Source organism: Heptranchias perlo, chromosome 6 (genome assembly GCF_035084215.1).
Source record: "Heptranchias perlo isolate sHepPer1 chromosome 6, sHepPer1.hap1, whole genome shotgun sequence".
Lineage (NCBI taxonomy): Eukaryota > Metazoa > Chordata > Chondrichthyes > Hexanchiformes > Hexanchidae > Heptranchias > Heptranchias perlo.
In genome coordinates, this window is record NC_090330.1 from 38,297,933 (window position 1) to 38,325,316 (window position 27,384).

The following is a 27,384-nucleotide window of genomic DNA, read 5'->3' on the forward strand; positions in this document are numbered from 1 at the left end:
TAGATGCGGCTAGTGGTGCAGTTGGTGCGAGATGCCACTTGACAGATGACCTCCCTCACCTTGACCACTCGTGTCAAAGCATTGAACCTCTTCCTGCACTGCATCCATGTTCGTGGTGCTATGTGCCTGGCATTGACTTCGTCCCCCACTGCCTCCCACTGTCTCTTAAGCATATGTCTGGAGGGCCTCTTGCCCCCCCCTGCGGATATAGGATGCCCCTCCTTCTGTCCACCTCTTGCACCAAGGCCTGAAATGCATCAGCAGAGAACCTTGGTGCACGCTTTCTCACAGGCCTGGTACAAACTCAGATCGGCAGATTGGTGAGGTCTGACGTGCAGATTGGAGGATGTGGGATTTAGTAGTTCGTCACTTTTATTCAATGTTTTAACATAACTCAACAGTTTGTAAATATAGGGACAGGACCTGCATCTGTTTCTCACATGTGCGATTATAAACAGTGTCTCTGATCTCCGTTCAGAATCCGTGCGAAACCGTATCTTATATTTTGCAAATAAGAGGTGCAGGCTGCCTTTTAGTGGTGCTAGCCACTCGCACGATATGAGGGCCTCTTGCTGGTGAGCAGCCGCTCAACAGCACAGGTAGGCCTGGTTGCTCGCAGACATCAGGTAAATGACCAAGCAGCACGAATGTTACGTGCGGCCTGCATCGCAATGATTGGGCGTGAGTTAATCGCGGTTTCGGGGGTTATTTAATTTAACCCCCTCTGTCTATTACTGGGAAGGAACTTTGTTTTGATGGTGTTATGTACAAGTGGTGCAATAACAGCTTGGCAAAGCAAAAGTGCATTTTGACTCAAATTGTGTCACTACATCATGCTGCTTGGCAAATGAACTACAAGGTTTTGATAAAAACATTTGAGGAAAGACAGTATCCCTTTAAAGCAATATAAAGTGATCATTTCAGATGCACTAGAGCAAAATCAAACTTTTTCACTCGAGTTCAGTCTGAACCCAAATCAAAGAAAAGTCGGTGGACACAATACATTCCCATAGAACAATGTTCCCATAGAACCCCAGTATGTCCTAGCCTGAACACAGAGATGCTGTCCCTATTCCCGGGACAGGGATGTTCGCATAACAGGAATAGATGTATCTATCGCACCAGCAAGGGTGCTTCATCAGTGCTGGCATGAAACACCTCCCTCTCCCCTCCCTTCTGTCTCCCTACCCTTGTCCTCTTCCTCTCCCCGTCTGCCATTACCCCTCCTCTCCCTTGTGCTCCTCCCCTGTGCCCCTTTTCCAATTCACTTTTTCTCATTCTTCTCTTCTCTCCCCCTCCCCATCCCTCTCCCTCTTCCACCTTGGTTCAACTATCCCCCCGCTCTCTAACCCTTCTTGACCTGGTCTTGACTCCCCATGTGTCATTCCATGGGAAAACGAAGGCCAGGAAAAGACCATGCTGATACATCAAGCCTGCCCTATGCTGTCAAGGTGTAACAAAGTACATAGTATGACCCAAATGGCCAATTCCCTCCCCCACTCACCAGCCACACAGTCTCCTGGGAGAGGCAACAAAAACCTTAGACGAGTTTATGAAAAGACTCTTGTAAATTCCTCTTCGGCTCCTGATGGCAATCAAACAAGTTCCAGGAGGCCACGGTGACTGGAAGACACACCCTCCAGTACTCACCTACCTCCAGGACTCATCGAGCTCCCTTTTGAATGTTTTCAGCAAATCTGTACTCAATACACAAACCGGCAACCTGTTCCATAACTTGATGACTCTCTGTGACAAGAAACACTTCCTAATATCTTACCTAGTTCTGTGCTTATGTAACTTATACTCATGTCCTCTGGTCCTTCCCAATCTATCTCAAATAGCCTATCCACATGGACTGAATCTAACCCTTTCATTATTTTAAAGATGTCAATCAAATCCCTTTGAAGTCCAGAGCTTTTCTAGAGTAAAAAGTCCCAGCTGCGTAAGCCTATTGCATAACTAAGGATCTTTAAACTAGGTATTAATCTCTGAATCTTTTCCAGCACCTCTAAATCACCCACCATATGAGGGAAATAAAATTGGACACCAGGGGTTATACAAAAAGAGTATAGTATTTTTTGTTTTGTATTTGATTGTCTTCGAATATACCCTAACATTCTATTTGCTTTTGCAATAGCCTCAGAGATTCATGTACAATAATACCAGGTCTTTCTCCTGCTCAACAGCTTTGAGCACATGACCTTGCATGGTGTACACATGCTTGGCTTTGCTCCTATGTGCATAACATTGCATTTATCTATATTAAATGACATCTGCTGGATGCAAGCCCATTCCCCCATCACATTTAGAACTGTCTCTAGCCTGCTTTTCTCATCTAAGGCCCTTAAACCTGAACATATCTTTGTATCATCCATGAGCATGCAAACAGTTCCCCAGGTGCCTTCATCCAATCATTGATAAAGTTGCTGAAGAGCAATGGTCCTAACATCTGCAGGACTCAGTAGTAATCAGTCCTCACACAGAACCGTTGCCATTAATAACCACCTTCTGACTACGAGAATACAAATAATTCTTTATGCAACCCATAATTCCTTATCCAACCCAAATACTTAACCAGTTGTGCGTCACCTTGTCAAAGGCATTTTGAAAATCAAAGCTATATAATGCTGACCGAGCTACCTATATCCACCAATCTTGTAACTTCCTCAAAATATTGAGCCAGGTTAGTGAAACATGACCTTCTTTTCCAGGAACAATGTTGAAGCTCTGTAATAACCTCATCTATGTCAATGTGGTCATACAGTGTATCTCTAATGATCCCTTCTAGCAACTTGTTTCTAACTGAGGTCAAGCTAATGGGCCTGTTTTTAAATACTGGCACCACATGAGCCTCTCTCTCCAGTCCATGGGAACAATCACAGACCCAGCAGGCTGTTAAATATATGAACAAGGGGCTTGCAGAGCACAGACCCCATTTCTTTGAGCAAATTTAAATAAATGCCAATCTTGCCTGAAATAAAGCTTTGACAATTCAATCTCCAGTTTCTTTCAGTCTTCAAAAAACAAAGAACCTCACCACCCTCAAAGGACGAATGGACACACCCTTTTACCCTTCAATTTCTGTTAATGTTTGGGTTGATCCTGGGAAATTCTGCAAATTGCAAATGGCCAGAATACATTAAATGATTAAAAAATGGGATTCGATAGGGTAGATACAGAGAAGCTATTTCTTCTGGTGGGGGAATTCAGAACAAGGGGACTTAATCTTAAAATTAGAGCTAGGCCATTTAGGAGTGAAATCAGGAAGCACTTTTTTCACACAAAGGACAGTGGAAATGTGGAACTCTCTTCCCCAAAAGACTGTGGCTGATGGGTCAATTGTAATTTTCAAGACTAAGGTCGATCAGATTTTTGTTGGGTAGTTGCTAGAAGGGATCATTAGAGATACACTGTATGACCACATTGACATAGACGAGGTTATTACAGAGCTTCAACATTGTCCCTGGAAAAGAAGGTCATGTTTCACTAACCTGGCTCAATATTTTGAGGAAGTTACAAGATTGGTGGCTCGGTCAGCATTATATAGCTTTGATTTTCAAAATGCCTTTGACAAGGTGACGCACAACTGGTTAAGTCTTTGGGTTGGATAAGGAATAAAGAATTTAGATGCATTCTCGTAGACAGAAGGTGGTTATTAATGGCAGTGATCAAGGGATGCGAAATAAAGGCGTGCAAATGGGGATGAGGTACAGATCAGTCATGATCTAATTGAATGGTAGAGCAGGCTTGAGAGGCTGAAATGGCCTACTCCTATTCCTATGTTCTGAAAATTAAGCACAGGAGGAATTTCACCCTTAAACAGAAACATGCATTTAACCACAACATTGTTTAAGTATTACACTTCCAGACTATCCAACAGGAAAATTCTAGCCTCAGGCAGATGGTTGCACTCGTTAAAGAGCAACAGTAGATGATCTATTCCACAGATCTGATATGAGCTATGGCATAGCACCATTTATGTACAAAGATGCAGTCTTATACTCGGTTGATACTATCAGCTCTCTATGATCACATTGACAAACTGAATTCAGTCCCTTGGGGTTTATAGTGAGGGATTCCTCTGAATGCCATTAAATCAGTTTTGCCAAGGTCAGACCATTGGAAACAGTGAGCTTTTTTTTAAAAAGAAGAATCACATGAATTGCAAACCGATTTCAATGCTTTGATCTGTTTGTCCTTTTACCGTGAGACAAACAGGAAGTTTTTTCACAAAATGTCATTGACCGTTATTGGAAATAACTGAGACTTGACAGATCTGATTAAATTACATGACTGAAGAAACAGCCAGTAGTTTTTGTTTGCATTAAATCTGATCAGCGATTCACATGCAGCAGTTTGTACCAGTCTGATGTAAATCTCTTGCTTTGCAACCAAGATCTAGACTGAAGGCAAGATGTGGGAGTTTCTGCTCTGACGCATGCCCGCAGTAAATAACTCCTGACTGTTTTACCAAGTGCTTTGCAGAGCACCTGCTGCAATTTCACAGTAAACAGTAAATCTGCAGATTGTATAAAGGGCACTGATACAACTCACTGCTGAACGGTCCATAATCAGACAATGTTTGATTAGATAATGAGAAACTAAAGCCACCAAGGAGCTCAGTACTCTTGATTAATTTCAATGATTGGCACAATTGTATAGGATACATTTTGTAAGGCTTCACTTTTAGCACAGAACTTTGCAGAATTTCCCAGCGATTTCCAAACCCTATCTCCCAGAAAGTGGACAGGAACCTATTGTAAACATGCTTCCAGGCTTAAGAGCAGAATTGAAATCTTTTTGTAACTACGAAAATGCTGTTTGATTATATGCAGTCAAATAAAATGTGTCTATTTAACTTGTTCCTTTTTCATAGTGCCAGTGAAGACTCCCTATTAAAAAGACAGGCTCTACAAATGCTGAGAGAGCAATCAGGAATGGAAACCCTTCTGATTTTCCCTCCCATAATCTAATGAGTAGTGAGGTCAGCTATAACACCTCTACCGCCTTCTCAGCTGAGATCAGCTAACTCAGCATGGACCAGAGATCAAACCTGGGACCTTCCTGGTCTGTGCAGCTCAGTTACTCATTTGATAAACTGGCTGATCCAGTAGGGAGGCAGTGCTGTGATCATTATACTGAATTTGATGATGCACCTGCATTGCTGGGGCATGTGAACAGTGTTAAACAGATGAAAGGTAAGACATCTAAGCCTGGATTTTCCCCTCCCACTGCCCATTGTACTCAGGTAAATTGGGTGGCTGCAAGCAGAAAATGGATGGGAGTTCAGTTCTGCCAGAATTCTGCCCGTTTTGTGCCATGGTGTAGTTTCCGGGGGTGGGACGCGGACTAGCGACATAAGATACATCTCCTCAAATAGGCTGTTGCTTCATTTTATCATTAATTTGGGGGCAGGGCAATCATGCATGCCATTTCTTAATGTTTTAGCTGGATGTCAGATATAAACCATATCCATGTAAAATGGATGCCAGAGTTGCTAAGCAGCAGTAAATATATGGAAGACCATGGAAAAGGCACATTAATGTTAAGGTTAATTCATTTCAGCCACTTCTTCACCTTTTTTCTATTATTTCTTGCTGATACTTAGGTTCTCATAAACCTTTGTGCCAATCGTTGTGATTTTTTTTGTCCCCAGCACCATTACTGGCACCAATGGGTTTTCCAATGGGAATTCACCTATCAGAGGTGTATGGAAGAAAGATGAGGAGCAGTGGAAGGATACCAGACAGGCAGGTGCATGTGAGGAGCTCCATGCCCACCCCTCAGCACTCAAACACCCGCATCTGCTGATATAGGCGAACATAATATGCTTTGTCAGGCAATTAATGCAGAGTTTTCTCTTCCCAAAGTAAGCTGGGAGAGCAGAATTGATGGCTTCACTAAGAGCTTGGATAGTGAGTAGTGAGTGTTAGCAAGCTATTTGACCAGGGAGCTATCACTGTCAAGCCAGATCTGTCTTTATTCAGTGTTAACACATGCACTTTCCAGCAGGAGTTAATGGATAACAAATAGTATTGGGAACCTACCTTGATTCCCCCCCTCTCCAATTCCCAACTCAGAGGCAGTGCTCAAATTGCACCCCTCCCCCTTCCAATACCTTGGCTTTCAATTCAGTTTTTAAAAAATCTGGAAAAAACGTTTTTAAAAAACTGATATCAGTAAAAGTGACCATGAAGCTGTTGGATTGTTGTAAAAACCCAACTGGCTCACTAATTTCCTTTAGGGAAGGAAACCTGCTATCCTTACCTGTTTTAGCCTACATGTGACTCTAGTCCTTCACCAACTTAATTGACTCTTAACTTTCCTTTTAAGTGGCCTAACAAGCCCGTGGTTAAGTGCTACCGGTGTTCTTTGGGTGCTTGATCTCTAACCTGAATTTTCTGTACTCACAGCACAGTCTGTACTCACTCACTGCAATGACCTGAACTCACTCTTCCTTTCTGGGTTTACATAATTATCATAGAATCATAGAAATTTATGGCACAGAAGGAGGCCATTCGGCCCATCGTGTCCGTGCCGGCCGAGAAAGAGCCATCCAGCCTAATCCTACTTTCCAGGTCTTGGTCCATAGCCCTGCAGGTTACGGCACTTCAAGTGCATATCCAAGTACTTTTTAAATAAGAGGAGGGTTTCTGCCTCCACCATCCTTTCAGGCAGTGAGTGCCAGACCCCCACCAACCTCTGGGTGAAAATATTTAAAATATTTCTCCACAACTCCCCTTTAATCCTTCAAACAATTACTTTAAATCTATGTCCCCTGGTTATTGACCTCTCTGCTAAGAGAAATAAGTCCTTCCTATCCACTCTATCTAGGCCCCTCATAATTTTATACACCTCAATTAAATCTCCCCTCAACCTCCTCTGTTCCAAAGAAACAACCCCAGCCTATCCAATCTTTCCTCATAGCAAAAATTCTCCAGTCCTGGCAACATCCTCGTAAATCTCCTCTGTACCCTCTCTAGTGCAATCACATCTTTCCTGTAATGTGGTGACCAGAACTCTAGCCGTGGCCTAACTAGTGTTTTATACAGTTCTAGCATAATCTCCCTGCTCTTATATTCTAAGCCTTGGCTAATAAAGGAAAGTATCCCGTATGCCTTCTTATCCACCTTATCTACCTGTCCTGCTACCTTCAGGGATCTGTGGACATGCACTCCAAGGTCCCTCTGTTCCTCTACACTTCTCAGTATCCTACCATTTATTGTGTATTCCCTTACCTTGTTTGCCCTCGTCAAATTCATTACCTCACACTTCTCTGGATTGAATTCCATTTGCCACTTTTCTGCCCACCTGACCAGGATATTGCTGCAGGAGTTCCTCAGGGCATTGTTCTAGGCCCAACCATCTTCAGCTGCTTCATCAATGACCTTCCCGCCATCATAAGGTCAGAAATGGGGATGTTCGCTGATGATTGCTCAGTGTTCAGTTCCATTCGTAACCCCTCAGATAATGAAGCAGTCCAAGCCCGCATGCAGCACGACCTGGACAACATCCAGGCTTGGGCTCATAAGTGGCAAGTAACATTCGCGCCAGACAAGTGCCAGGCAATGACCATCTCCAACAAGAGAGAGTCCAACCACCTCCCCTTGACATTCAATGCCATTACCATCGCCGAATCCCCCACCATCAACATCCTGGGGGTCACCATTGACCAGAAACTTAACTGGACCAGCCATATAAATACTGTGGCTACAAGAGCAGGTCAGAGGCTGGGTGTTCTGCGGCGAGTGACTCACCTCCTGACTCCCCAAAGCCTTTCCACCATCTACAAGGCGCAAGTCAGGAGTGTGATGGAATAATCTCCACATGCCTGGATGAGTGCAGCTCCAACAACACTCAATAAGCTTGACACCATCCAGGACAAAGCAGCCCGCTTGATTGGCACCCCTTCCACCACCCTAAACATTCACTCCCTTCACCACCGGCACACTGTGGCTGCAGTGTGTACCATCCACAGGATGCACTGCAGCAACTCGCCAAGGCTTCTTCTATAGCACCTCCCAAACCCACGACCTCTACCACCCAGAAGGACAAGAGCTGCAGGCACATGGGAACAACATCACCTGCACGTTCCCCTCCAAGTCACACACCATCCCGACTTGGAAATATATCACCGTTCCTTCATCGTCGCTGGGTCAAAATCCTGGAACTCCCTTCCTAACAGCACTGTGGGAGAACCGTCACCACACGGACTGCAGCGGTTCTAGAAGGCAGCTCACCACCACCTTCTCAAGGGCAATTAGGGATGGGCAATAAATGCTGGACTTGCCAGCGACACCCACATCCCATGAACAAATAAAAAAAAAGTCCATTGATATCTTCCTGCAGTCTATTGCATTCTTCCTTACTATCAACCACACAGCCAATTTTTGTATCATCTGCAAACTTCTTAATCATGCCCCCTGCATTTAAGTCCAAATCATTGATATATAACACAAGAAGCAAGGGACCTCGTATTACGCCCTGCAGAATCCCACTGGAATCAGCCTTCCAGTCAGAAAAACACCCGTCGATCATTACCCTTTGCTTCCTGCCACTGAGCCAATTTTGGATCCAACTTGCCACTTTCCCTTAGGTCCCATGGGCTTTCACTTTTCTGACCAGTCTGCCATGTGGGACATAGTCAAAAGCCTTGCTAAAATCCATGTAGATTACATCAAACACACTACCCTCATCGACCCTCCTTGTTACCTCCTCAAAAAATTCAATCAACTTAGTCAGACGTGACCTTCTCTTAACAAATCCATGCTGACTGTCCTTGATTAATCCGTGCCTTTCTAAATGATGATTAATGCTGTCCCTCAGAATTTTTTCCAATAATTTGCCCACCACCAAGGTTAGGCTGACTGGCCTGTAATTACTCGGTCTATCCCTTTCTCCCTTTTTAAACAACGGTACAATCGTTAGCAGTTCTCCAGTCCTCTGGCACCACGCCTGTAGCCAGTGAGGATTGGAAAATGATGGTCAGAGCCTCTGCTATTTCCTCCCTTGCTTCTCTTAACAGCCTGGGATACATTTCATCCGGGCCTGGCGATTTATCTACTTTCAAAGATGCTAAACCCCTTAATGTTTCCCCTCTCACTGGCCTCGATAGTAGCATGCAGGCGGGATGGCAGCGGTGGGGGGGGGGGGGGGTGGGTGGCGATTGGACGCGTGGCAAAGTCATATAAACCAAACTTATCGTTGCCAACGCGATCACCTGTTGATTGATAGTGGTTAACGCCCTCTCCGGGTTTCGGGCCCGGCTGCTAGCCTGATTGACAGGCTGGCTGCCATCTGGAGCTGCAACGTGAGGCGGGGGTGGGAAAGAGTGAGAGCCAGACGTCATCCGGCGTTGGACTGGAAGGGGGGGGGGGGGAGGGGGAAGATCGGGTGGGGAGAGGGGAAGATCGGAGGGAGATCGGGAGGGCAAGATCGGAGCGGGAGACATCCGACATCGGAGCAGGTTTCAAAGGTAGGTGCAAAATCGTCGAGCAGAAATTGATAGCCAAGTTCCGCACCCATGAGGACGGCCTCAACCGGGATCTTGGGTTCATGTCACGCTACACGTTACCCCACCAGCGAACAAATGTTATCTGTTTTTAATATAATGGGTCATTTGCTGGCTTTCTCTGCCTTCCGGATGTTTCTGCCTCTCTCTGTTTTTTTTTCCTGTTTGTTTTTTTGTTGAATGTGTATTCGGGGGTTCTGCAGGTGACACCTCTCTGTCTGAACACGGTGATTGCCTTGGCAACGGGCAGTTGCAGGGGCATTCTGTAAACACCATGTATTGTTCTATATGTATAAATGCGTAGGCTTCGAGGAGCTCCTGAACATTTACCTGAGGAAGGAGGAAGCCTCCGAAAGCTTGTGAATTTAAAATAAAATTGCTGGACTATAACTTGGTGTTGTAAAATTGTTTACAATTGTCAACCCCAGTCCATCACCGGCATCTCCACATCATGATTACCTTTATAGGCCTCTCTTGCCTTGCTATCTACATCTCCCCCCCCCCCCCACCAATTCCTCTGGTCTGGGGTGGGGTGGGGGGAGCAGTTGCAAGGCATAACGCTAACCTCTACTGCCACCCCTATGCTTGAGTGCCCTTCCAATGAACCCGCAAGAAATTGAGACAGGAGGGCAAGCAACACCCCCTCCCTCCTCATTGCCAAGCCAGTGTCACTGGTCTCCTCCCACTTTTCCTCTTCTTTGTGCCTGGGAACAAAGCATTTCTCAAACATGCTGGACAGGAAAATCAGCCCCCACATTCCCAGTCCATTGATGATAATTGTTGAACAGTGGTTGTCCCCAGGTTGCCTTGTTATGCCATAGATTTAATGATAATAACATCATCTTTTCTTCAGGATGTTTTCTCCAGTAGTCTATTCAGTACTGCCAGACAGTTGTCTCGTTCAAAGGCAGCGAGTGTACATTAACCACATATGCAAGGGAAAGGCACCAGAGGCGAAATTCTATTGTAGGACAAGTAATGTCACCACTTGATTGTCAGAACACAGAAGAATTTATAATTAGCACAAGCAGCAGCTTCCAGTCACAATACTGCATCCAGAGCACTCAGAGATAAACTGATAAAACCCTCCACGTGACTCTGAATTAATTCTTTAGATATGCTGATATCAGCCTTGTTAAACCTAGAAGTTCAATGCAGGATTTTTCAAAGGATGCAACTAGGAATAATGGATAAGTAGGCACTTAACTAAATATATTTTAGTGGGCCAGAATTTCCTAGAACAGCACAATCTACGACATACACATTAATTACGCCTTTCGTGCCCCGATCTTCCTGTTGCAAACTTAGTCCAAATTTTCCTGGAAAAGTAATTTGAATATAACCTGAAAACATGCCTAAACAAATTTCTCTCCCACTTCAGTGCCTTACACTGTACACACAATATGCACTAAACCTAATAGGCAATGCTGAAGAAGAAGTGTTTTGGTGGCTTTTAGCTAAGAATTAAAAATATCAAGAAGGAGCAGAGATTTTGGTTTACTTTAATGAATTATTTTGAACTCATGAATTTAAGTACATTCACCTGCATCATTATTTTTCAGTCTAAGTGGCTACGAAAAGAAAATGAGCATAAATCCAGGAAATCCGCGATCGCCATTGACTTGACTGGAGGCGGAGCTATGATAATCAACTTTTCAGGGTTTCAATGAGGTGCAAAATTATGGCACAGTGTGAATACACTGGGACTTGCAAGAGTGACTGCAGTATTTCACAATAAAGATTAATTGTAAAATACCAGTCTAATATGCACAGGGCAAATCATTTTTCAGTCTTACACACACCATATCCTATATCACCTGACCTTCTGTCACATGATCTCAAAGCTCCAGGCTTAGTCATAAATTCAGTTCATCCCCTCACTGTCAGACTAAAAGACCATTGGATATACTCAAGCAGCTTTGAAGATCAAATCATCACGTCAAAATATATCTCATTACCATCGCCGAATCCCCCACCATCAACATCCTGGGGGTCACCATTGACCAGAAACTTAACTGGACCAGCCACATAAATACTGTGGATACAAGAGCAGGTCAGAGGCTGGGTATTCTGCGGCGAGTGACTCACCTCCTGACTCCCCAAAGCCTTTCCACCATCTACAAGGCACAAGTCAGGAGTGTGATGGAATACTCTCCACTTGCCTAGATGAGTGCAGCTCCGACAACACTCAAGAAGCTCGACACCATCCAGAACAAAGCAGCCCACTTGACTGGCACCACTTCAACCACCCTAAACATTCACTCCCTTCACCACTGGCGCACTGTGGCTGCAGTGTGTACCATCCACAGGATGCACTGCAGCAACTCGCCAAGGCTTCTTCGACAGCATCTCCCAAACCCGCGACCTCTACCACCTAGAAGGACAAGAGCAGCAGGCACATGGGAACAACACCACCTGCACGTTCCCCTCCAAGTCACACACCATCCCGACTTCGAAATATATCGTCGTTCCTTCATCGTCGCTGGATCAAAATCCTGGAACTCCCTCCCTAACAGCACTGTGGGAGAACCTTCACCACACGGACTGCAGCGGTTCAAGAAGGCGGCTCACCATCACCTTCTCAAGGGCAATTAGGGATGGGCAATAAATGCCGGCCTCGCCAGCGACGCCCACATCCCATGAACGAATAAAAAAAAAATCTCAGTAGTTATACAGTGCTCAATTTCTGGCATTTCTGGTACTCATTTGTAGTCAAGGACTTGTCTGAACAAAGTAAAAACGTCAGAGTTTCTGCAGGTTACTTTTAAACCAGAAATGAAGGGCTTGGATACACCCAGTTCCACCCTTGACTCTGGGAGTTCTTGATCAACTTTGTTGGAAGCAGAACATCTGCCTGCCTCTTACAAGGCCAATGATGTCAATGGGGTGGAGCCAGGGGACGGGACTCTCTATGTTGGGAGCCCCCACCTAACCAGTCCAGAAGGGATCTGGCGTAAGACTGGATGCTGGCATGCCGTAAGAGATGAGGCCTCCAGAAGGCAGCAAGTGAACGGGAGGTCCAGGCCAGGGAAGCAGCCCGGAACCCCGAAGACAAGGGAATTTTAAAAAAAAATTCTGGATTGGCCCCCACTGAACGATGTGGGTTATTCCATGGGATCACGGGGGAACCGCCAGAATTTCTCTGATGGTGGCTAAGAGCCGGATTTCCTGGCAACAGCGGCAGGCAGATAGGTGCTGGAGTTACAGTCATAATGGCATGCCAGCCCCATGCTAATTTAACTGCTCTTCCACAAAATCTGGCGATGGAGAGCACTGGTGTAATCACTGGCATTGTGACCTGTGGCTTTTGAAGACCGGAGATTTGTTAATACCAATGTAGGTTTATTCGTTCACTGCTCAAGGTAACTCACCTTTCTATGGCCCGCATTTTTCAGCTCAAATACGTCTATTGTGAAGTTTGTCCGTCGACCATAATTGTCAAACTGAACATTTCCTGTTAAGCCCTGGATCCGGACCTTTAAAAGAATGCGAGAAGAAATATATTTATTGTAATCTCCAATGGCATTGAAAATTTCAGCACAGAATGACACTAAGATAGTTTTCTGTTCTAATTTTCTTCCCTCCTACCCTGGAGATGCTGACTAATGCTGAGGCAACAGTTTTATGGGAGCTAGCCATGACCTGATGGCCATTTTTTTTTATGTAGCAAGTTGTTATGATCTGGAATATACTGCATTCAAGTGACCTGAAAGGGTGGTGACACTGACCCGAAAGGGCGGTGGAAGCAGATACAATAGTAACTTTCAAAAGGGAATTAGATATATACCTGAAAAGGAAAAATTTGCAGGTCTATGGGGAAACAGCAGGGGAGTAGGATTAATTGGATAGCTCTTTCAAAGAGCTGGCACATGCAAGAGGGGCCAAGTGGCCTCCTTCTGTGCTGTAAGATTCTATGATTCTTCATGTGTGAACCTAGAGAGTGAGTGTTGACAGGCCTTTGGGCAACTGGGAACTTTGCAGCCAAGCCTGATCATGCCCTCAGCCACCATCCACACATGCATCTTTTCAGCCAGGAGCTGTTAACAGGAAGTGATCAGGGGCAGGAAATAAGCTGATTTTTTCTCTCCCTAGTACAGCGTCAATTGCAGCATTATCCCAGCTGAGATCAGCTTACGCAGCACAGACTGGCAATGTAAGATCCCATTATCTGTGTGGCTGAGCTTCACATTGTTCAATATTAATTAAAAACTATGCCATTGAAGGTAAATTTTAGTTGAACTTTTGTTTATCACTTATCATCATAAAACAAACATCCCAACTGCTGTGAAATCTTTTATTTTTTGTGTTACAATAACTCTAAACATTTTCAGCTAAATGTTATTTATCCATGTTTCAGGACTAAATAATTCACTGTTAGATGAAGAAAATTAAAAACTATTGACTACAGAGAAAAATTTCCTTTGGGAGTCATTTATAGTGAACATGTTTATGAATTTGCTATGAATAGTGCACTGAGGACATCTTACCCTGAGTGCCTTTCTAAAGCCATGGGTAGCATTTCGCTTTCTGATGGGAGTGTTAAATTGATGGGGTTTAGAGTAATACTGTTGTTCTTTCAGGTGCTGGCTCTCTGTAGGAGACCACACAGTTGTGAAGTTGCATTCATTGGATAGAGATGGAAACTCATGCTGCAAATCGCAATCTAACATTCATTATTAGGATTCAAGTCATTACATGGCCACAGGTGGTCCTGAACAGTTTAGTTATCACATGCCTCATTCACTACCCTTGAATAAATACTTGCACCAGACAGAAAACTCATTGTCATCTCTACTGTTTTCCAGCTGCAATTTTCATTCAACCACCTCCCCCTCATGCTTTTTGGGAAATGAGCTGCCCTTTTTTAAAAACCATTTTAATGTTTTAATGTTATTTTTATTATTCTCTTCTTTATGATGTACAATGGCACGTATTAAAAGGGCAATTAGCTGACCTGTTCCCAGGCTTTTGTCATAATTGCCTTGTAGTTAGCTACTTTTGGATAATTCTAATTCAGATACTCCGTCTGTTTAAAGGAAATGGCAGCGTTCATGAACTGTGCAGAGGTTTTTATTCATTATGTGCATTCTGAGCCAATTATAGCTTGGAGAAATTATAATTATTTTTATTTGTGAATGAAATTCTCAAGTGGCAGTCTAGCTTAATTGGAGCACTGTTGTTTCTCAATCAGAAGGATGTGTGTGCAAGCCACATTCCAGGACTTGAGCACAAGTGTTCTCTATATGTCCTGTCCAACATTCCTCCCTCAACCATTTCCACCAAAAACAGACTTACTGATCTTCCATCTCGCTGCTGTCCAAAGGGTCTTTTTTGTGAAAATGGTTCTTTGTTTGTCTACATAACAATAGTCACTGCACTCCAAAGTAATTCATTACATGTGAAATGTTTAGAGATGTGATAAAGTGCTATATAAATGCAAGTCTTTCATTCTTAAATTAATCATTTTAAAACTGTGCATTAAAAGTATTTGAAACCTGGGGAAAAGTTGAACAAACTGAAAAACTCTGGGATAAATTTACGTCTTCAGTGCTCCTGACACAAAGCTTTGCACACCAGATGCGCATATATGGAATTTGGACATGTGTTTCTCATGATTTTCTGTCCATTAATTTTAATTTCAGTGAATAAAAAGGCTGGAACACAAGAATCTGAAACCCTGAGTCCCACAGATACATGCATGTGTACATCAGTATCGTTGTATTTTAATCAGTGCCATGGCAACAACTCTGACCTCCTGAATTTGCTACGATGGTAGCAGAGGTATTGGGGTAAAAGTGGTAAAAGAATAAATTGTACAGTAGTTTACATATTGGTGCAGTTGTACATTATTGTACATTAATATGTCATCGAAGTCAGTAGAAATAAAAATCGGGAGAGATGTAAAACTGGCTGCCGACTTGCTATCACCCATTTTACACTATCGCATAATGTCAAAATCTAGCCCAAGGAGTGGACATACAGGCCTCACTATGGTTTGATATTAATCTAGTTTGCTTTAGATGACAGTTTTGCCAAATATTACAGTAGCATCTCCAAAATCTGCAGCTATCTTTAGTTGCACAGCAGCATCCAGTCTGTGACTGCTCATTCCTTCCCCTCATTTTTGTACATCTTTTGTTTCCTGTTCCATTGGTCTGCAGTACTGTGCACCATTCACCAAATGAAAGGTCACACAGGTTTCTTAATTCAAAGCATTTGTTAATGTAACCGGTTGGCATAAGGAACTGGAGGGAACTGCAGGCAGGCTTGCTCTGTGACCTTCACTTCCTTAATATGGGGAAGCACATCAGCTATAATTGATATCTTTTGCAGATGGCCCAGTTGAGATGTGGGGAATCACAGTGTCAAACTCATGCTCTGCCACTCCTGATGGAATGTGGTAGTGCACCAAAATTCTGTGCTCTGGACTTCTTCAGTCTGTGACTGAACAAATTCCACAGAACCTTTGGGAAGACTGGATAGATTATTTTAAACTACAATATGATAGAGCAGGCAATTTATCAAACTCAATCATAGTAAATAATATTGTACCTGTTTCAGTGCCCTTTCTGTGTCAATACCTTGAACCCAAGGAGCAGCAGGATTCGCAAGACAGTCTCCAGCATTTCCTTTTCTTGAAATCCCAATCCGTTGTCTTCGGAGATAGCGGAATGCTTCAGCCATGACGAGAATCCCATCGTACGTTAGTGCAGATGTGTACTAAAACGAAATATATCCAAATTGCTCAAGACACATTATATTTCATCTAAGATTTCATTCAAAAGAACAGAAAATAGCAGCCAGAGGACCACCACACACATTAAGCTTGTGTCTGCTAATATCTTTAGGCTTATATCTACTACACTATGGTAAAAAAACAAAATGTATTCTTTGAATCTTTAGTTGCGCTTGAGGCTTATTAATCTTATGCTCATTCTTGTGTTGGACACTGGCTTTTTAATAAAATTAGAGACACAACCACTTAACTGAAATATCTGGTGTTCTAAGTACAAGATATGAACATGCTTTTGGGATGAGTCACTCAAGAATGAGATTTGTGCCTATACTACAATAAAACTGGGAACACTTTCATGACACTGTGTAGAACTAGTGTTTTGGTACTGTTACTATGAGGGTTTGAATGGGTTTTTGGCATTATATTTTCCCTTTGAAGAGAATTTGTATTTTATATCCAAAATTTGGTTGTGAATAACATCCAATAATGGAGGTCCATTTTTTTTTTGGTCTGGTTTCCTCCTGTCAGGTTTATGATTCTTCGAATATACCCAGGAGAAAGTGGCTAATCAGACTGTACCTTTCATTATGTTGACTTCAAATTTTTCAAGCAGCTGACTGAATGGCTTAACTGGTGAAGAAGGGAAAACAATTCATAATTCCACTGGTGCAGTGAGCAAAACAGAAAGAAAAATCATGGCTAGTAGGAAATTTTCATACATCCCACTTGATTGCCTAGAAGATGTACATTCTCCTACATGTAAATATATGCAGCTCTTGCCTGAACCATGCTCCCAGCCCTCAGGTCAACTTTATTGCCGTCTTTGGGCTCACCATTCAATGACAGCCCACACAATGAAACTATTACTTATAAATAATGTCCTAATTGCTATATTAAAAGTGACTGACTTGCCCATGAACTTACAACTGAGAAGTCAGTCATTCTTAACGAAGAGACTGGACATAAGATGACTTTAAGTGTTAGTTTCAGAAGCATATGATCAATAAGAATTAATGAATGACTCGCACATATAAATTACATTCATTTCAGTGATTGAACTGCAATTGGCAATTCCATTAAGGCCTGTCATGGTTGTCCTCTGAAGGCTATCATAGGGAATTGAGCTCAAGATTGGTAACAAGGTTGAGCTCTGGGCTGGTCGCAGGATTGAGGAATCCTGCAAATAAATCTGACCTTCCTTGGAGTAACAGATTTCTTCCTATCTATTCCCAGGTTTGGGGCACAAGTGAGACAGTACTGACTCTGACACCCCTATCCAGGTTGCTCTGGCATTGCTCTTCACTGGAGGATCCAAAAAGAACCACACTTCTTTGCAGGACCTTTTACAGTAGCACCTCCAAAACTGTATCATTAAATAGTGCTGTTAGAACATAAGAACATAAGAAATAGCAGCAGGAGTAGGCCATGCGGCCGCTAGAGCCTGCTCCACCATTCAATAAAATCATGGCTGATCTTCTCCCTCAACTCCACTTTCCCGCCCTATCCCCATATTCCTTGATTCCCTTAGTGTCCAAATATTCATCGATCTGATATGTGCCCAGCTGCAGCCATTTCTTAACCTCTTCAGAAGTGGCAATGCGATATGGGCAATCAGCAGCTCTTAAAGAGCTGCTGGCACCAGAAAATACCCCCCTTGAACCTGGTGCACTCACAGGAAATCATGCACGGCATCCTGTGAATGTATTTAAATGAACTGACCTTGCATCATGGTCAGGTGGACTGTAACGGTCTTTTCCAGTCCTGTGGTTTCCTGTATTCCCATTATTTTTTGGCTGCACATTTATCAAACAGGTGGTCAATGTGTGAGTCAGCGTGGCCAGCGGTCTAATCTTCTTTCCCATCGAAGAGCAACAGCAACATGACACAATTGTCCAATTTCCTCAGTACACGGTGCTGAGCCTGGCTGCTACCTCCTGCCAGACATGGTGTACTGCCATCTTGTGGGAAGAGTGCGCTGGGGTATCAAAAAGGGCAACTCTAACGCAGTAGTGCAGCTACTTCTCCAGCCATCAAAGGTACAGTTTGGGTACTGCACCTCTCCATCACTTGCTCACACAATCCATTTCATGCCTCCACATTGAGTTTGCATTCCCTTGCTATTTGACTGACACTTCTTTGGAAAGGCCAACAAATACTCAAAAAACTATTTTCAGCCTTTATAAAAGCTGAAACAATTTTTGCGCCCCTATGCAGCCATGTACCTTTAAGTGGCTGCAGCATTACATTTTTCCAGAAGCCCTTGAGAGCTGTTGGTTCACAGGATATCTCAGCCAGGCACCAAATGCACTCCCTGTGCATGAAGGGAGTTCTCTATGCTCCTCGCATATAATGTACACAATATGATCACATAACTGGCCTGTTATTTTGCTTAATTTTCTAATGTGAGCAAAAAGTATAAAGCCCAATTATAAAAGTAGGAAATATATCTTCTTGTAATGAAAAACTATTCAGCTAACCTTTCACTGTATGGGGAGAGTTAAGAGCAGGAAGAGCCATTTGTCACAATGGCATCATGTACAATGATTACAATGATGTAAATCAGGTTGAATTGTATCATCATGTGTGTTTGCAAACAATGAAAAAAGTCTGCCAATATTTCTTCACAAAGACAATGATCCTTTAAGTTGTACTACAGTTGAGTCAATTCCTCCAGAGGGATTACTGCAAGTGAACATTCCTTTTTTGTGAAGAAAGGCTAAAAGCTAAATTGAAGGTAGGCGCCATGCTTCATAAGAACGTAAGAACAAAAAGAGCCCATTTGGTTCATCCATCTTACCCTGTCACTTAGTTCATGTGCCGAACACAGTCAGACCATGTTCAACTCCCTCCTGCCTTGGCACCAAGACTCTATCCTCCACTTCAACTGAATGAGAAAACCATTGATTTATTTTCTGCATGGTTCCACTGAGTCTGCATTCATTGTGTTAGGCGACAGTCTGTTCCCTAAGTTAACCTTTCTGAACGTGAAGCGGCTACTGCTGGTATGTTCAGTTTGAGATTTCCTCAGTTTATTATCCTCTCTTTTCTTTAATAGTTGGTTTAGTTAACTTTCAATCTTATCACCAACATTATGAGGTAAATTTCCATGGGGTTTCTCCTGATTGCCCACTGTAAAGATCCACAGGAAAACCCTGGACAAATTTACCCACTTTGTGTCTGGGCGGGTTCATCCAGTTAAAACAGACAAAATAATGTTCCAATTAATTTTGGGTCAAGTAAATAACAGAATGTGTATGCAACATTGTGCAGCATACAGGTTCATTAGTTAATACGAATTGACAGTACAGACAGCAACCTTTTCCCAAAGGAAAAAAATGGTTCAGGGCCCAAATTTCAAAGTATCGGAGATTTCAAAGCTGCATTTGTGACTTGTATTTCAAGTGTGTATTGGAAGATGTAATAGATTTGATGTACTTCCAAAAAATTCTTAATTTTTAAAATGGTGACAAAAATGTTTGTAAATATTGTTTTGAAACTTCCAAGAGTTCTTTGTAAATACCTTGCTGTTTCAGCTCTTTCCGCTTATCCCCCAGTTTTCTTTACTTTACTTCCTTCTCCTTGTTATATTGGAGTACAGTTCCATGGGTGCTGGTAACCCTATAGTACTTTGCCAAGGTGTTAGCCTTGGCTCAAGGTAGCACTCTTGCCTGAGTTAACAGATTGTGGGTTCAAGGCTCACTTCAGAAACTTGAGCACATCATCTAGGCTGACACTTCTGTGCAGTACTGAGGGAGTACTGCATTGTCGGTGATGCTGTCTTTCAGACGAGACATTAAATTGAGGCAGGAGCGGCATTTGCATTGCAAGGGTCCCTGCAAAGGTTTGGTTTGTGGCCCCAACATTTTACAAGAAAATTACTCTAAATACTACTTATTTAATCTGGTGTTAAATCCACACATGTACGATCGTGAAAAGGCATGTTTATAATAGGTAATATTATCAGGGATCAACTATTAGCATTGCGAGGGTGTTCTTTCACTGGATCTGCTCAGGGCCCCTGACTAGCTTGGGCCCTCATGCAATGGCATGGGTAGCACGGTCCTAACCCCAGGCCTTAGCTGATGCCCCGTCTACCCTCTCAGGTAGATCCTGAAGATCCTATGGCATTATTTGAAAAAGAGCAGCAGATTTGTCCTGGCCAACATGGATTCCTCAACCAGTACCATGAAAACAAAGATTATCTGGTCATTTATCTCATTGCTGAATGTGGGACCTTGCTATGCACAGATTGACTGTTGCATTTCCCTACATTACAACAGTTACTACTTTTCAAAGGACTTAATTGGCTGTGAAGTACTTTAGGACGTTGTGAAAGGCGCTGAATAAATGCACATAGTAGGGGTTAATGGATAGTAATCAGAAGCAGGATCCCTGCTTGATTTTTTTTGCCTGACTATTCTGGGACATTGAGGCCAACTGTAGCGACTGAAAAAAACAGCACTCAGTTTGGCTTTAATTCCTAGGCCCAAGTCTGTGTCTTACTAACTTAATATAGATCTTGGGCTGTTTCTGATCTGTACACCTCAGTGTTACATCAAGCAACACTTAGCCACTGAACAATCAGGGGCCAGTCCCTCTATGTGCCATTTTAAAAACAATTTTCATGTCACAGAGATGGGCCAATATTATTTCAGCTGCTCCTTCAGTATCCTGGAGTAGCTGCATGTAAATAAGCCATGCTGTAATTTGCTCCATCAGCAATGATGATCATCTCCACAACGCTATTACAGTATAATTTATACTCTGCCTGAGGTTCTGATTTTCTCCACTATTTTCTAGGACTGACTTTTGGAGCTGTGATGGCAGCAAAAGGGAATAGATTAAAATACTTATTGAGGCAGTGTACACTTGCTGGTAAAAAAGTTATTCATGGACAGTGGAAAGAGTGAACAGTAGAATGACTGAACAGTAGAATGACTGAAGTATGTAATCACAAGATCAGTTCAGATAAGAAGACCATTTGATCCCATCCTTCCAGAATACAAACCCTCCCGTCTTCCCATTACCTCATCTAGCTGCTTCTTAAATGAGACCAGTGTCCTGTCCTCAGCTAGCCCTTGATGGAAAGCTGAGTGGCCTTGCACTGGCGGTCCACTCCGGCCATACAAGTGACCCGGTCCCCAGTATTGGGAACGGGATCTCCAGTCTAGGTTTAGGGTGGGCAGTGGTTCCGCTCTGCTGCATCTGGGCTGGTGGAGTGGACCCCCATGAATTTCATGGCAGATGTTTGTCTAGCAGACCTGGTATGTGTAAAATACCAACAATACATGCATTAGACAAGGATGTGATGCTGACTCTACAGATGTAGGATGTTCATTGAAATAATTCTTCATGGATAGGCAGATCTTGTCACCTTTTGATGACTGTGTGGCCAGTTATATGATTGTTTTTTTGAACTGACAGTTATACACTGACAGTTTGCTCTTCTGTGAAGTTGAGTTTACAGCTTTTCTTTCTCTCCTCCTGAGAAATGTTTGTGCCTCATTTGTACAGAAACCTGCCAAATTATTTTGGAAATGAAGGTTTTGTGTCTTAAAGAAGGTTATTTTCCTACATTCTTCCAAATTTTATAAGTTTATCACACCTATGCTAAAATAGTGATAGTGCAAATTATAACTGTTCCCATGAACATTTTGAGATCTAGTGAAAACACAGTGTAAAACTGAGCTTTTGAAAATTCAGCATTTGATTGCTAACATATATTTGATGCCTATGAATGATAAAAAATAGTCATGGAGGAATGTGGGTAATGCAGTGGGTTAGTACAGTTATTCAGCTTTGAATTCAGTGTAAGTGATGGAATGAAAGGCCTTGAAATTTCATGGGGATTCTCCCAATCTCCTGCTGTAACTTTAGTGGGAGATTGGCTGAACCCCCCAAAAAATGTATAAATTGCTGAAAATGGCAGTCGGTGCCATTTTACTAGGAGTTCGACTGCCGAAGTTACGGCAGGTGATTGGTAGAACTGCTGCAGAATTTCCAGGCTAAAGTTTCTTGTTGTTTGTAAGGGTCAGATGAGAAGTTAGCTCATGAGATTTCATCCCAGTTCCTCAGGAATGATGAGGACCAAGAGCCCACTGTTCAGCATAAATTGGCAGTCTCACTGAGAGATCAGAAGAAAGGCTAGTCTGATAAGTGGGAAAATATAGACTGATGCAGTGGGGGATACTCTTCTAAGGCACTGTTTCAGTGTATTGCCAGCTGGAGTGCCCATCAATAGGTGGGTAGTAGCTGTACAGGGAGCTCCCAAGCAAAACTGATTCCCATTGAAGGAATAAAATACTGTAGTGGGGAAAAGATCAGATGAAAGCTGGTGATATCACCACTAGAGACATCAGTGAACTTGCTTCATATTGGCCATAACTATTCCACTGTTCCCATACATAAAATTGTTGGTTTCTTGAGGGTTCTGCCACTCCACTGACGTAACTCCAGTGGGAATCCAGTGGAACCCCCAGGAAAACATGTGCCAGATCTTCTCTGTTTCCAGGAGTTTCCTGGTTGCCTTGTTAGGGTAAATTATAGCAAGGGGGAAGAGCCAGGGGCAGGGACTCCCTACGTCAGACGTTCTCGCTTCTTTGGCTGGATTGGGTCCCGGCGTATCAGTGGAGGCCAGTATGCTGAGTGAGGTGAGGCATAATGGCCACCACTGGAGAGGTGTGGGCCTTACTGGTAGGGCTCAACCCCCAAAGAGAGTAAACTATTTTATCGAAATCTGACGACAGATTGGCACCCCTTACAAAGAGCACTGAGGGGAAAATCACTAGAGTCAGGTGGGGCGCCTGGACATGCCCCCACCCCCACCAAAGACAGATGAAGGAAGAAGTTTCTGGGCATATGCGCCCTGCCTGTACCATGCTAATTAGATGCTCTCCCAGTGAGCTTGCAAATTCTGCTGGGGTCAGTACTGAAGGGCACCAACGGGTGTGATCCTGCCTTAACCACTGGGATCAGGTCCCAAAGAATTTTGGCCTGTTGTCTTGTTTGCATCAGCAAGTTTCCGGTTGACAGATATATTAAACTGTCCTGTTGGGTAGAATGCATTGCTGCAAGGTACATCCCACTGACGCGCCGCTGAGATGTAACAGCAATTCTAGATGGTGAGGACAATGGTAGATGTATTTCCAGCAACAATCAGACGTTTTGTCCAATGGTCCCTAAAAAAGGGCTTTTGAATTTGAAAATGGAGTAAGTGAAAGACTGTTTCAACATTAACTTTACAACATATAGGAAGAGTGAGAAAGACCAGAAATTGGGGAGTAGAGATAAGGAGGTAAGGCCCTCTATTAGAAGTCATAGTTGGATTTGCTGCAATGAACATATAAGTGGGGTTCAAACCAAAACTATAAAAGGAAGAGAGCATTGGAACATGTGGCCTTCTGTGAACAGTAAGATGGGACGGCAGTGTGTTGCATAAGCACTCTCTGTGCAAGAGGAAGATCAGAGCAACACTGTCATTTGGGACGTGCACAATTTCATGTATTATAAATTCTGATCTGTAAGTAAAGTTATGCAATTCTATTTCGGAATTTTATTCATCTTATTCTGACTCTGAATCTCAGTGACTTCAATCGTCCCAGTGGGATTTTCAGCCCCTGCAGTGCCTGCTGGCTTTTCTTCAATGAATGAGTTACCCTGGTTTCTATCAGACTAATATCCGAATAATTACTTCACAATAAGCGTCTGCTGGAGCTGAAGATCTCTCTCATGACATGCAGTACATTGGGGAAATGTTGCAAAGTGCTGACACAGAAATATACACAGAACTTACAGTATGCTGATCTCTACAGGGAGAGAGACAGACTGAAAAGATCACAGGCCCAATTTTAATTAATCACCACAAGCTTTGTCCATGCTTCACACACATACAATAACTGCATCTACACCTGTGAAAACTCTTGTTTTTAAACAGTACAGCTAATCTTATAATGCATCAGAGTGGCACACTGGCTCAAAAAAGTTAGTGCTGTCTTTTTGTTCTACCTGTTTTTAGTATAAATTGCCCATATTCCTCCACCTGTGTCTGAGAGAATGATCATGAAGCCTGTTTCTAGGCCTTTGCCAATGGTGACAAGCATACATAGGCAGTTTCCATTATGAACTTAGAAATTTATAATGGAAATATAAAAATATGGACGCAAAGTATGACTTTAAAATGGGGACTGAATTATGTCTGTGTCCCCTGGTCCAATTATCCCCCAAACTCAACCTCACTTCACCTTAAGACTACACTTGGTCTTGACCCCCCATATGCAATGCTATAAGAGATTGACGAGACTAGAAAATATATTAAGCTATATTACAAGAAATATGTATTTATTTATAGCAATTGCAACACTTGCCCCTACCTATCAGTTAAAATTAAATGCTGGGGGTAATTTTCAACTTGCAGCTAGCAGCTATAATGCTATATAGCAGCTTTAATGAGGCTGGCCTCTAAGCTCTGCTGACTAGTAGTTTGCACACCATCCCATTTTCCTTTTGATTATTTAGAAGCAAAAGTCTACACTAACTTTACTTTTGCGGTCTTTACACCACAGATAAGCTGGATAAGCTGCATTTTTTCTTATCATAAAGCCTCTACCTCATTACCTTAAAGTAACAAAACTCATTATTTTCAAGATAAAGACCAAGATCAAATAGGAGCTAGCAAGCTGGAAAATCTCTTCATCTTGTGTGTTTGGCTCAGTTGGTAGCACTCTCTCCTCTGAGTCAGTACTGAGGGAATGTTGCATTGTCAGAGGTGTTATTTTTCAGATGAGATGTTGAACATGGCTTTGTTTGCCTGCTCAGGTGGCTGTAAAGAAACCCATGAGACTATTCAAAGAAGATTAAGCAGTCCTCCTGATGTCCTGGTTAACATTCTTCCCTCAACCAATACCACTATAAAACAGATTATTTGATCATTCATTCATTTGCTTTTTGTGGGACCTTGCTGTGTGCCAATTGGCTACTGCATTTACCTACATAACAACAGTTAATGGACTTGAACAGTAGTTTAATGGCTGTAAAGCACTTTAAGATGTCCTGAGGATGTGATAAGGCGCTATGTAAATGTATTAAGTTATACTTAAATATAATTGATTTTCAATAAATTGTACCCAGCGCATCAATCAGAAGACAACCCTTTTTCCTAATTTAACAGTTGAACAGCATTCTCACTTTCTGTTAGGCAGAGTTGAGATCGATATAGAACCAACAGGGTTGAATGGAGAGTGATAGGCCCATCTGTTGAGTCAGTAATTTATTCTGGTGTACCAATGCACTTTTCGTTCAGCAGGCAGACATATCTTCCACATGCACCAAATGAGACTTTCCCATAGTGCAGAGAAACCAATGTGAACGATAGGACTTTTTCAACCATTCTGTATTATGGAAAACAGAACCAACCTTTGGCACGAAATCACATTCTTCAAGTGAGATTGCAATCTCACATGTAAGATTGCTGCTAAATGCAGGGGACGGTAGTCCTTGCTGCAAGGCTCACCTTAAGCAGCTATTTCTGCTTGCAGAAAGCGACAGTATGTGCAGACAGGAGTCAGTCACCAAGCTGTGATCCTAGACTCATTATGAGAAAGGCTCATCAAGATTATGGGAGTGGAAGCAATAGAAGGAATAAGGGAGAATAACATTGGAGGCCTTAAGCTCATGGCCAGCACCTATTGCTTTTTATTGCTTAACTCCTAATTCATTCACTCATTCATGCCCTCACCCACAGGCAAGCATTGCAGTATTTCAGTGTAAGACAGGGCAATGTCTTGCCATGTGGAACAATTGGGTAGATTTAATGGGTAGTAAGCTGGCAGAACGATCACCTGCCCATTATGGAACCCACCTGATTAACATTTCATTGATATCAATTTAGGATGAGTTAGAATCATAGAAAATTTACGGCACAGAAGAGGCCATTCGGCCCATTGTATCCGCGCCGGCTGAGAAACGAGCCACCTAGCCTAATCCCACATGCTCACATTTGGTCCGTAGCCCTGCAGGTCACAGCTATTCAGGTGCACATCCAGGTATTTTTTAAATGAGATGAGGGTTTCAGCCCCTACCACCCTCTCAGGCTAAAATTCTCCAGTCCTGGCAACAACCTTGTAAATCTCCTCTGCACCCTCTCTAGTGCAACTACATCCTTCCTGTAATGTGGTGACCAGAACTGTGCGCAGTACTCAAGCTGTGGCTTAACTAGTGTTTTATACTGTTCCAGCATAACATCCCTGCTCTTATATTCTATGCCTCAGCTAATAAAGGAAAGCATTCCATATGCTTTCTTAACGACCTTATCTACCTGTCCTGCTACCTTCAGGGATCTGTGGGCATGTACTCCAAGGTCCCTCACTTCCTCTGCACCGCTCAGTATCCTCCCATTTATTGCGAATTCCCTTGCTTTGCTTGCTCTCTCCAAATGCATTACCTCACACTCCTCCGGATTGAACTCCATTTGCCACTTTTCTGCTCATCTGACCAGTCCATTAATAGCTTCCTGCGGTCTACAGCTTTCCTCCTCACTATCAACCACATGGCCTATCTTTGTGTCATCTGCAAATTTCTTAATCATGCCCCCTACATTTAAATCCAAATCGTTAATGTATACCACAAAAAGTAAAGGACCTAGTAACGAGCCCTGCGGCACCCCACTGGAAACAGCCTTCTAGTCGCAAAAACACCCGTCGACCATTATCCTTTGCTTCCTGCCACTGAGCCAATTTTGGATCCAATTTGCTCTATGGACCTGAACTCATTTGGTACTTGATTCCCAAACTTATTTTGTCAAATCTTTACAGACAGAAGAGACTTTCACCTCATCAGTCTCAGCTGGACCAAGAGCAGGACCCAGAGGTGAAAGGACATTGCACAAATCCACTGCATCACTCAATCCTCCCAAGGACTATTCACATGTCAAGACTTATTAATGAGATGGGACTCAACATCACCACTTAAGTAGCTGCAATCCATCTTTATTTAGGTCCTTTTTTTTAATGGGAAAAAAAGCTATTTTCCCTCACTATATAACTTCACCAGGCTGTATGTGTAGGGGAATAATATCACTGTTTCTGGAGAAGTGCTTGTGAAGCACCCTTGAGCACCATCACAACAAAACTCAAGAAATGAC

At 42.9% G+C, this 27,384-nt stretch overlaps 1 protein-coding gene across 7 annotated transcripts in view; it reads right to left on the bottom strand.

The window, feature by feature from the left end:
* LOC137322503 (glutamate receptor 4) overlaps positions 1 to 27,384 on the bottom strand; it is a 165,470-nt gene that overhangs the window by 66,278 nt on the left and 71,808 nt on the right. For 5 of the 7 annotated variants that reach the window (XM_067985429.1, XM_067985428.1, XM_067985427.1 and 2 more), the window contains exons 7-8: positions 16,064 to 16,231; positions 12,883 to 12,987 (exon numbers count right to left, since the gene is read on the bottom strand). In XM_067985429.1, coding sequence (XP_067841530.1) covers positions 12,883 to 12,987; positions 16,064 to 16,231 — 273 coding nt within the window. Of the gene's footprint in view, positions 1 to 12,882; positions 12,988 to 16,063; positions 16,232 to 26,326; positions 26,336 to 27,384 lie in introns of all 7 variants that reach the window. The other 2 variants (XM_067985432.1, XM_067985430.1) reach the window with 1 other exon arrangement.